At 37.1% G+C, this 12,316-nt stretch overlaps 1 protein-coding gene across 1 annotated transcript in view; it reads left to right on the forward strand.

Moving 5' to 3' along the window:
* The first annotated feature begins 4,935 nt into the window (after nt 1-4,935).
* DSG4 (desmoglein 4) overlaps nt 4,936-12,316 on the forward strand; it is a 31,084-nt gene continuing 23,703 nt past the window's right edge. The window contains 2 exon segments of the mRNA XM_016131203.2: nt 4,936-4,998; nt 11,873-12,004. Coding sequence (XP_015986689.2) covers nt 4,936-4,998; nt 11,873-12,004 — 195 coding nt within the window.

Genomic DNA, 12,316 nt, shown 5'->3' on the forward strand with positions numbered 1-12,316 from the left:
AAACAATGTTAATAGTAGTAACACAAACATTAATATTTTTCCCAGAACCAAGGGCCACAATTATATGATAGCAACGTTTAAGCAAAAGCAAAGCAATTTAGTAAAATAATATCAAGTGATCCAAAGAAAAGTTTATATGCCAAGTAAATGAATTGTTAAAAAATAAACTGAAGCATATTAAAATTTAAAGGCTTTGTATGAGCAAACATTGATTAGAATCGGGCATCACCAAGCCAGAGGTGGTTAGAAGAGCTCCACCAGTGAAGGCTGAGAACTACTTTCGTCCAGAAAAGGTGGAAGCAAAATAAGAACATTATTGAGCGATGAAAGCTTTAAACCTAGTTGGCTGTTTGTGATTGGCTGTACTTAGGTTTCAATTTCATAACCTTGAGGTACTTATAAGCTTTGATTTTGGTTTGCTTACCTAGGTGCCACGATAAAAAAAAAAAAAATCAGTAGAATGGCGATTTGGGTCCACTTTCAAACTAGTATTTCAACACTGTATAGATATAATATTAATCTTGCAGGCCTATTGTAAACCGACAGAAACCAAGATGAGAATATGATAAAAATTACTTGTCACATCTCTGATTGCATTTTAAGTAGAACCTTCTCACTACTTCCAGTTAAAATTGGGTGATGGGTTGATTATAGCTCTGAGGGTAAGCAGCATAATGAGGCTACTATCATTCTCTGTCAGGCCTAAGAAACGGTCAGGAGGCACCAAAGGAACAGATAGAAGAGAATATCAAAGAGGAGGAAAGAAAGAAAAGAAGTGGAGGAGAGGGAATAAAGAGAGACAAGTAGGAAGCTGGCAAGGAGAGAGAGCTTAGTAGCCATGGACTCACATGCTGAGCTCACAAACCTTCTGGCATCCACCAAGGCAGCACTTCCAGTTAGCCTCCCACTGGAAGACAGTGCCTAAGAATCATATGTCAGAGTTGAGTCTGCAGTACTAAACTGCAGAACCTATTGGTTCTGTTATCCTAGTGTCCCAGTCACCTGAACATAAATGATACATGAAGGCAATCATCAAAATGCATGAGGTCTGCAAAGTATTCATGGACATGAAACTTTACCATGATAATCGCTGAGTGAAAAAAAATTACTAAATGATGAGTATAATTTCTTTTTGGTTATAAAAACCTTACAATCTGTGTAAGTATGCATTTAAAAAAAATTCTGAAGGAATGTGTCCAAATATTAACAATGGTGATCTCCAAGTCGGATTCTGTGTAATTTTTACTTTTTCTTATACCTTCCAGGATCATATACTTTTTTTTAACTAAAAGAATATCTAACTTCCAAAGGCAATTTTTATTATGAAATAAAATATTCTATATAACCAATAAGACCATCTTCTATTAAATAATTGAACTTCTTTTCCAAGTCTAGATATTTTACTAATGTCTAATAAAATTACACATGAAGGAGAAAGTGAATAAAGAGGAAATACTATGGCCTATTGCCAAATTTCTCATCTCTGTTTTTCCCCCTTCTGGACTCAGTTGTCCTTCCAAATCTCCACCCAGACCCTTCACTCCTTCTTATACCCCACTCACACCTGCAAAATCTGTTTCACACCCACTCTACCTGGTCCAGTCTCTCACTAGTCTCAGTTCATTGAAGCTCCTGGTTTTATTCTCCTCCTTGACTCTCTGGAATTCACAGTAGTGTCTTACCACCTCCCCAAGTCTCCATTCTGCCTCGATAACAACTCTCAAGTCTGGGACAGCCCTCGCACTCCTTCTCCTCATGCTCCCAGATTGCCAGTTTCTACTAGAGAAAGTACTAAACAGATGGGCTGCACATCATATTCTTGCTTTCTAATGTCAACTCGTCCTCAAACTCTTCATTGACATGGAATAATAGTTTATTTTCTCTATTTCTAACTTTATGTATTCAAATGTTCCCCAACTCAAGAATGCTAGGTGGCCCTACTGCTCTTTTCTGATTCGTGGCATTTTATTGGTTTCCTGTCACCTTCCCTCATGACAGCCTCCTCTAGTCCCTCCCCATTCCTACCTGCAGCCTCGAGTTTATTTAGCTGCAGCCTTTATATAAGTTTTTGGATACAATAGCAAAGCACAGAGTACAATAGTAAAGCACAGAGTACAATAGCAAAGCACAATGTACATTACCATAGGAATGCTGACATTTATATAAGTTCCTATATATCCTTCCCTCAGGGTACAAACATCCTTTTCTGGGCTGTAAAACATTCCACTATCTTAAGAGGATTTCTTTAGGAGGCAAACCTCCCCTCCAGGGTCAGGAACGTTTAACTCCACACCCTGCTTCCTAGAACCATTGTTTAAGCAGTCTCGAGCAGCTGCTTCATGGCTATCAGCTACGTGACTTCTTCAGTGCTTTATAATGGCTCCCATCATGTCTCAAAATGGCTCCCGACCAGAGGAAAAATTGTTTTCCTCATTATAAGTCTCTTTTCCCTGCACTTTTAATTCAGCCATTCCTAGTCTCTCTTAATCACAATTGTAACTACTTCTTGATTTTTTTTTCTTCCTTATCTTTCTCCTTTTCTCTCTTCTTCTCTATCACTCTTTCTTCACAAACCCCGTTTTCTCACCTTGTAGACTATTTGGTTATGGTTTCCTAACCTTAAAAATATGTCTTGATTTAATTAACTCCTTGAGTTGTATCGTAGTTCTCATGTGTCTTTTATCTCCTAACCTGAAAATGTGGTCTATGGTAACTCATTCCTTGACTCCTGCAATTTGACTTATACAATGACTGCCTGCTCAAGATCCCACAACCTTCTCAGTTCCTAATCTCCTTAACCTTGCTATGAGACATAAACCATTAAACAGTCCCTCTTAGTCTACCTTCTTATCACTGTACACTAGTCATTCTGCCTCTTTTCTGGCTACTTCTTTTTCATCTTCTTATTCAATCTCATCCTCAGCTTCCTTACTAATCCTCCACCACAACCAGCACAACCACTACTACTTCTTACCATTTTCACGTTGACAGACTCTGCTCTGCACCTGCAAGCCTGGTCTCTCAATGTCTTTATTCTCTGAGTTTCTTAGAGCTCTCTGCTTTTAGTCTTCTTTCTGTCTCTTGCCTACTTCATTTATCTTCTTAAATTGTTTCATGTAACACACTCATTTTCTGCAACTTTAAATAATGCTCCTGTTTAGATAAATTCCATTTATTCAGCTTTTATATCTATCCCAAATTTTAGAGGCACAATTGAAAATAAAATAAACTGCAGTCATCATCTTACTACAGTAACATTTTCCTGTTGAATTTTCTGTTCCTATTAAAAGTACCTCCATTGTCTCAGAAAGTCAAGCTTAAATCTCCCAAATTATCTGACACTTCCTCCCCTTGAACCCACAAGCCCTACCAGTTCTTTGGAAATATCTCCATTCTCTCTCCTTTCCAATACCAGTTCAGTACCCATGTTCATGTTCTAACTATTGTCTTACCTAAGCAATTACTAATTGGTAAGTATCTTGACTTCAAGTGCTTTTCCCTTGTAATCTTCCCTTTATATCAATGACATGTTTTAAAAATATTTTTGTCAAAAAATATCAAAAGGGGAGAAAAAAAATGGTGTTGATGATAGAGGCTCTGTTCATCCCTCTGGCGACCAAATCAAAGTTGTGACAGAAACAAAGAGCAGTAGCAAGGAAAAACCACCTGAGATCTAGAGGAACAAGACACACAACTAGAGAGAAGTCCAGGAAATCACCCTGCAACAGCAGAAGGTAGGATGGGGCAAGGACACAGGGCTGCCCAATCTCCAGTGGCTGAGTGAGACGGAGGCTGCGGCAGCAGCAGATGCCTCTTAAAGGGGCCACATCCGCGAGCAGATTTTCACTGTAATGGACGTGCTCACTCTGAGCACCAGTGTCTATTAGGCTGTGTGCAGGGAGCACCAGGGGCTTACAGGGAGACATTGTCAGAGTGAGAGCCGAGGCAAGATTCACTCTGTACAGAAGTGCTGGCAGTATACATTGTTCCCTGTTGAGCCCTACCCCATACCAGTGCACTGAACACAGTGCTGCCACAGCTGAGAGGTCATCAAACTGGATAACAGAGGTCACTCCACCCAGAGGATTCCGTGAAACCCTGCCTCCCCCAACTCGCGGCCCCATCCAAGCCACATCTGTTGTATCCTCAGCAAGTCAAGTGCCCATTGCTGAGCTGCTCCTAGACTCACAGTGGAGGCAGCTGGCCTCAGATTCTGGCGTGGCCTTTTGAGGCAACTATAAGCATAGCATCTGTGGGTTGTTTGCTGAATCTTAACAGGTGGCTCCAGAGGGGTAGAGGCTTGAGATAAATTTAAATTGCAGCTGAACCCCTCTCAGGACTGTGCCACTGGACACCTACTACACAAATCCACACTGAAAAGACTGGAAGACTAAAGAGCTTTGCTTAGTACATAGAAACAGATATGAAAGACAGCCAAAATGGGAAGACAAAGAAGCAGAAACCGTGTGAGAGAACAGAACAGAGATCCAGATATAATGGAGTGAAGTAATTTAACAGATGCAGAGTTCAAAACACTGATTATAAAGATGCTCAATGAACTTATGAGAAGTGTAGATGAATTCAGTGAGAACTTCAACAAAGAGATAAAAACATAAAAATGGAAATGGAAGTTATAAAAGGGAACCAGTCTGAAATGAAGAACACATTATCTGAGATGTGAAGTATATTAAATGGAATAAACAAATGAATAAATAAAGTGAATAAAGAAGAGGATTAAATCCCCTGTCTAGAGGACAGGAAAGCCAATCAGGACACTCAATACAGGCTTTGGAAGGGCAAAAAGCCTGTATTATTAAAGTTGTATTACCCATGTTTATTCCACATTATTATCAAAATATATGTTTAAGAAATTAATTAATCAGAAAACACTGTCAATAGTCTTATGACATTGCTTCTTTTAAATTATGCAAATTTATGCTAATGGTATGCTTTCTGTAACAGGTGGTGCTGGAAGTGAACAGTGAATTTATTGTTGAGGTAATGTATAATCATTAAAACTATTTCCTCCACTTAAAATTGAAAGAAAATCTTAATTTTATAATGCATCATGTATCAAAAATCAGAATATTTGAAACCATAATCATCCAGATAAAGAAGAAACAACCTTTGCCAATAAAATAGCAACAGTAAAACACATAATCCTAAATTTTCATGCTCTTAGGCATGGTTTGTTGTAGCAAATGGCAATATTTCATCTCTTCTTATGGCTGAGTAACATTCCATTGTATATAGGTACCATAGCTTCTTTATCCAATCATCTATCGAAGGACATTTTGATTGCTTCCATATCCTGGCCACTGAATAATGCTGCTACAAACATCGGTGTGAAAATATCTTTTCAGATATGGGTTTTCAAGTCTTTGGAGTAAATACCCAGTAGAGGGATTGATGGATCATATGGTAGATCAATTCTTAGTTTTTTGAGGAACCTCCATACTGTTTTCCATAATGACTGTTCCAATTTGCAGTCCCACCAGCAGTGTATGAGGCTTAGTTTTTCTCCGCATCCTCTCCAACATTTGTTATTACTTGTCCTGTTGACTATAGCTATTCTAACAGGTGTGAGATGGTATCTCATTGTGGTTTTGATTTGTATTTCCCTAAGAGCTGGTGATGCTGAGAATCTTTTCATATATTTGTTGGCCTTTTGTATGTCCTCTAGGGAGAAGTGTCTGTTCAGGTCCTCTGCCCATTTTTTGATTGGATCATTTGTTTATTTGTTATTATTGAATTGTATATTTTGTATATTAGACCCTTATCAGAGGTGTTGCTTGCAAATATATTTTTCCACTTGGATGGTTATCACTTTGCCTTGTTGATGATTTCTTTTGCTGAGCAGAAGATTTTTAGTTTGATGTAGTCCCATTCATTTATTTTAGCTTTTACTTGCCTTGCTTTTGAGGTCAAATTCATAAAATTCTCTTTAAGTCCAAGGTCCTTGAGTTTAGTTCCAAAGTTTTCTTCTATGCATTTTATTGATTCTTGTCTTATATTAAGGTCCTTAATCCATTTTGAGTTAATTTTGGTGTATAGTGATAGACAACAGTCAGTCTAGTTTCATTCTTTTGCAGATGGCTTTCCAGTTTTCAGCACCATTTATTGAAGAGGCTTTTCTTTCTTTACTGTATGTTTTTGGCTTTTTTGTCAAAAATTATTTGCCCATATAAATAGGGGTTGACTCCTGGACTCTCGATTCTGTTCCACTGGTCCACGTATCTGTTTTTCTGCCAATATCATGCCATTTTGATTACTGTCGCTTTGTATTATAATTAGAAATCAGGCAGAGTGATGCCTCCAGTCTTGTTCTTTTTTCTCAGGATGGCTTTTGGCATTCTGGGGTCCTTTGTGCTTCCATACAAATCTGATGATTTTTTGTTCTATTTATTTAAAAAATGCAGATGAGATTTTGTTGATGGAGATTGCATTAAATCTGTATAATGCTTTAGGTAATATGGTCATTTTAACTATGTGGATTCTTTCAATCCAAGAACACGAAATATCTTTCCATTTCTTTATATCTTCTTTGATTTCTTTTAATAGAGTCTTATCATTATCATTATATAAGTTCATTATATGTAACCTATTTCATTAAATTTATTCCTAGGTATTTTTTCTTTTAGTTTCAAGTGCAAAAGGAATTATTGTTTGCATTTCTTTGTCTGACACTTCATTATTAGAGTATAGGAAAGCTATGGATTTTTGAACATTGATTTTATATCCAGAGACTTTACTATATTTGCTTATTGTTTCTAGTAGTATTCTTGTGGAGTCTTTAGGGTTTTCTATATAGAAATCATGTCATCCATGGATAGTGACAGTTTGACTTCTTCGTTTCCTAATTGGATGCCTTTTCTATCTTTCTCTTGTCTGATTGCACTCATTAGGACCTCCAATGTTATACTGAATAACAGTGGTGATAGTGGACAGTCTTGCCTTGTTCCTGATCTTAGAGAAAAAATTTCTAGTTTTTCACCATTAAGTATAATGTTGACTCAGGGTTTGCCGTAGATTGCCTTTATTATGTTAAGGTACTTTTCTTCTATACTAATTTTGTTAAATGTTTTGATGCTGTATCTTGTTGAAGGCTTTTTCTGCATCTATTGATATGATCATATGATTCTTATTTTTTAATTTGTTTATATGGTGTATCACATTCATCGATTTGCATATGTTGAACCATCCCTGTGCCCCTGAGATAAAGCCCACTCGATCGTGGCATATAATCTTTTCAATATGTTCCTGTATTCAGTTCGCTAGTATCTTATTTAGGATTTTTGCATCTGTGTTCATGAGAGATATTGGTCCATAGTTTTCTTTTTTTGTGTTATCTTTACCAGGTTTTGGTATCAGAGTGATATTGGCCTCATAAAATCAGTTGGGAAGTATTGGCTTCTCTTTGATTTTTTGGAAGAGTTTGAGGAGAATAGGTATTAAATCTTCTATAAATGTTTGGTAGTATTCACTATGAAGCCATCTGGTCCTGCACTTTTACTTTTTGGTAGGTTTTTGATGATTGTTTCAATTTCCATACTGCCGATTGGTCTATTTAGATTTTCCAGATCTTAATTCTGTCTAGGAAGGCTGTATTTTTATGAGTACCAGTCCATTTCTTCTAGGTTATTAAATTTGGTGTTATATACTTTTTCATAGTATTCCTGTGTTATCCTTTGTATTTCTGCAATATCAGTTGTAATTTCCTCCTCTTTCATCCTGATTTGATTTATATGTGTCCTTTCTCTTTTTTCTTTAGTGAGTCTAGCCAGGGATTTGTCAATTTTATTAACCTTCTCAAAGAACCAGCTCTTTATTGCATTTATTTTTTCTATTGTTCTTTTTTTGTTTTCAATTTCATTTATTTCTGCTCTAATTTTGATGATTTCTTTCCTTCTGCTGACTCTAGACTTCATTTGTTGTTCTGTTTCCAGTTTTTTAGGATGAAGCATTAGGTTGTTTATTTGGGCTCATTCTTGTTTTTGGAGATTGGCCTGTAATGATATAAACTTTCCTCTTATGATCACTTTTGCCATGTCCCAAAAGTATTGATATGTTGTACTATCATTATCATTCATTTCTATGTATCTCTTGATCTGTCTTTTATTTCTTCTCTGACCCAGTTTTTCTTCAGTAGCATGTTGTTTAATCTCCATGTATTTATGGTTCTTCCTGATTTCTTCCTGCAGTTGATCCCTAGTTTCAAAGCGTTATGATCAGAGAATATGGTTAGTATGATTTCAACCCTCTTATATTTGTTGAGGCTATCTCTCTGTCCCAGTATGTGGTCGATTCTTGAGAATGTTACATGTGCACTAATGGAGAATGTGTAAGCAGCTATTTTGGGATGGAAGGCTCTGCAAATGTCAATTACGTACAGTTGGTCTAATGTGCCATTTAAGGATCTTATTCCCTTATTGATTTTCTGTTTGGATGATCTGTCCACATCCAACAGTGAGGTATTTAGGTCCCCCACTACGATAATGGTTTGGTCTGTTTCTCCCATTAGTTCTGTTAGTAATTGCTTTACATATTTCAGTCTCCCTGATTGGGAGCATAGATATTAATAAGTGTTATGTCTTCTTGGTGCATGCATCCCTTTATCATTATGAAGTGTCCCTCAGTATCTTTCTTTACCTTTTTTATTTTGAAGTCTATTTTGCCTGATATTAGTACCTACTCCCACTTTTCTCTGAATGCCATTCGCTTGAAATATCATTTTCCACCCTTTCACTTTCAGTCTATATTTGTATTTGAAGCTGAGATGTGTCTCCTGAAGGCAGCATATGGTTTTGTTTTGGTTTTTGATCCATTCTGCAACTCTGCGCCTTTTTATTGGTGAGTTCAGTCCATTTACATTTAGGGTAATTATTGAAATATAAGATCTTCTTATAGCCATTTTATCTTTTGCTTTCTGGTAGTTTAGTGTTTCCAATACTTCTTTGTTCCTGTGCTTCTATTTTCTTTATTTTGGTTGGCTTTTGTGGGTTTTGCCTCTGGGCCTTCTTGTTTTATGTTATATACTTTGGTTCTGAATCTTTGGCATGTGGTTACCATTATGAATATGTAAAGGATAGTTTTATGTGTGTGTGTGTGTGTGTGTGTGTGCGTGTGTGTGTGTGTGTGTGTGTATATACAGTCATCCATTTTCTTCTGCGTATACCTTATCTCCATTCCCCTTTTCAAATTTGGATCTTTGATTCCCTCCCTTTTCAGTCACTGTTATCTCAATTTGTTCCTATGTATGCTGAATGTTCATTACTATCTTGTTATAACAATTCTCTTCTTATTATTTAAACTTATAATGCCCTGTTCTTAGTAAGGGTTACACTCCTCTGCTTCTATTTGCCTGATAGCCACTTACTCCTAATTATGTATTATTTTTGTCATTTTATTTTAGGTGAACTGACGCTTTTCAGTATCTCCTGTAGTGCAAGCTTCATAGTGGAGAATTCCCTCAATTTTTGTATGTCTGGAAAAGTCTTAATTTCTCCTTCATATCTAAAGAAGAGCTTAGCTGGTACATTATTCCAGGCTGGCAGTTCCTTTCACTTAACAGCTTGAATATTTGATTCCATTCCTTTCTGGCTTGTAAGGTTTGTGCTGAGAAGTCCAAGGATAATCTAATGGGTTTACCTTTATAAATTACCAGGTTTTTTTCTCCCTGGCTGCCTCGAGAATTCTGTCTTTGTCATTGATTTTTGATAATTTTAATACACTATGTCTTGGTGAAGGCCTTTTTAGGTTGAAATAATTGGGTGTTCTGTTGACTTCTTGAATTCCAAGCTTCAGCTGATTCCTTAGATTTGGGAAATTCTCCTCAACTCTTTGAAATGCTTTCTAATCCTTGTTCCTTTTTCTCACCTTCGATAATGCCTATTATTCTTATGTTTCCTATCCTGATGGTAGCAGCTAGTTCTTGAATTTCTCTTTCGTTATTTTTCATTCTTCAGTTTCTCTCTTCTTTGTTCTGATTTATTTTTAGATTTCTGTCTCCAATATCACTGATCCTTTCCTCCAATTAGTTGACTCTGTTTCCCAAGCTTGCTATTTCATTTTTCATCTCTTGCAGTGTGTTTTTCATCTCCAGAAGTTCTATTTGGTTCTTTTTGAGAGTTTCAATCTCCTTGCTAAAAAACTCATTCTGCTCACCTAGTTTTTCCAGTTCCTTAAATCGTTGACGTGAATTGTTTTCAATCTCACTGAGTTTTTTCAGAAATACCATCCTGAATTCTCTGTTATTAAGTTGCATATTTCTATGTCTGTAAGCTTATATTCTGGAGATTTTTCTCTTTCTTTCTGAGATGCCTTGTTACCTTGGTTGTGGTTGTTCATAGTGTTTAATGAACTATTTCTCTGCCTGGGCACTAATGGAAATGTATTCTGCTTTTTTTTCCAGAAAGCAGATTTATTATGTAAAAGTCTCCCTTTAGGCTACTGCAAAGAAGTCGTTTTTGTTTTTGTTTTTGTTTTTGTTTTTGGTTTCCAGTAGGTGGCATCTAAGCCTCTTGGATCCCTGCTTTAAAAATGGGTTTTTATCCTCTGTCAGTATTAGCACCAGTTTCAGTAGCATTTGCCCAGAATCCCCTGGGGCTCCACGGTGTTCCATCTCAGAGTGTATAGGGGGAAGGGCCCTCTGGGTTGAGGGTTGGGACCTGCAGCTCAGCCTTGGTTTTCCAATCTCAGTAGGTAAAAATCAACTGTTGTTTCTCTGCCAGCCGCTACTTTCCTTTCTGCCCTGATGACTGGGCCCTGTTGCTGGCTGCTAGAAGTTCCAGCACTTCCAGGCAGGGCTGTTCAGGGAAGCCACCACTCCTTCATCCCTGCTCCTCCTCCTACAGACAGGGAGCTCCCGTGGCTGCTAAAGGCAACTTCTTTATTTTTCCCAGTCCACCACCCCACACCTGGAGTTCTGACCATTGTAGCTCTTATGAGCAGATCTCATGCTCAGACATGTTGGTGTGCAGTTTAGGTGTTTCTTTGTTGAGTTTTAGATGTTCAGCTTATTGTTGTTTCAAAGGGAGAAATCTGAGGACAGCTCTCACTCCACCATGTTTTTTTCTGCCACAGAGGATCTGGTGTCAGTTAGAGTGGTACTCAGGAAATAAAGCTACTGTCCCTTTCTTGCCAGGCTTTATTTTATTATAGTATTTAAATTTTAATTATGATGATATCAAATAATTGAAGAAAATATCATTACTTTTCTAATCTCTATTGAAAAACTTGGGAATAAGTGGTTCATTTAAGGAAGTTACATCAAAATGAGAAAAAATGTAAATGCTTTTTTTCTTAAAAGGATAAGCTTCATTCACATGGAACATCTCTTTCCTTCAAAGTGGCAATCAAATGAAGTTTTAGCTTAAACAAACAAACAATTATCTATGTCTCAACAAGTACATTAGCAGTTACAAATAACTGGGAATGGCACATGGGGTTAGGTAGATGGGTTGGCTTTCCATCCCCATGGACATTTTGAACAGGACTAAATATCAAGGACCTTTTCGCATGAAATTCAAATGTTTCCATGGACATTTTGTACAAGACCAAATGTCTGCTAACCAGTGAGGGTAAATCGAAAGAAGAAAAACTATATACATGATATTACCCAATATAACACCTTATGAGCTTCACAGATAGCTAATGTTTCACAGGAGTCAAATTAGAATTGAGATGATTCCAGAAGAAGTAGCCAGTAAGGATGACAAAACTATTTAACTAGAGTTGTAAATCAGTAAAAAGGCTTTTTTTAGTTCTCAAATTCAATACCATTGCTTCTTCTGGGCACACCTTATGGTGCTGAAAAATTGACTAAGTAAAATTGTTCTAACACTGTACAAAATATTAACTATTTTTGCTTAAGGTGAAAGAATTAGACATAGAAAATGGTACTACAAAATGGCAAACTGTCAGAAGACAGAAGCGGGAGTGGATCAAGTTTGCTGCCGCCTGTCGAGAAGGAGAGGACAACTCCAAGAGGAATCCAATTGCCAGAGTAAGTGATGAAATAACAGGCGTACCTCGTGCTGATAGCAAATGTTTTGCAGGGCAAGAAAGCCCCCAAACATTTTGAGGATTTGCAGTCTTCACTACTTCATAGTGACTCAGGAAGGTTGGTGATGTTTAGTCATTTGTTCGTTCTGCTGAGGCACCATTTTGACTATCACACTCTGGGAACTGATACAGAGCAGAGGTCCTTGAGTGATCTTAGAAGAGAAATTTGGATATCCAGCATTACTAGGCGTTGTCCGTTTGTCTTTTGCCTTTCATCATCTGCATAGTATGGGAAATTTATGCATGCTTTAAT

This window comes from Rousettus aegyptiacus, unplaced genomic scaffold, assembly GCF_014176215.1.
Source record: "Rousettus aegyptiacus isolate mRouAeg1 unplaced genomic scaffold, mRouAeg1.p scaffold_m13_p_12, whole genome shotgun sequence".
In the NCBI taxonomy this organism is placed as follows: domain Eukaryota; kingdom Metazoa; phylum Chordata; class Mammalia; order Chiroptera; family Pteropodidae; genus Rousettus; species Rousettus aegyptiacus.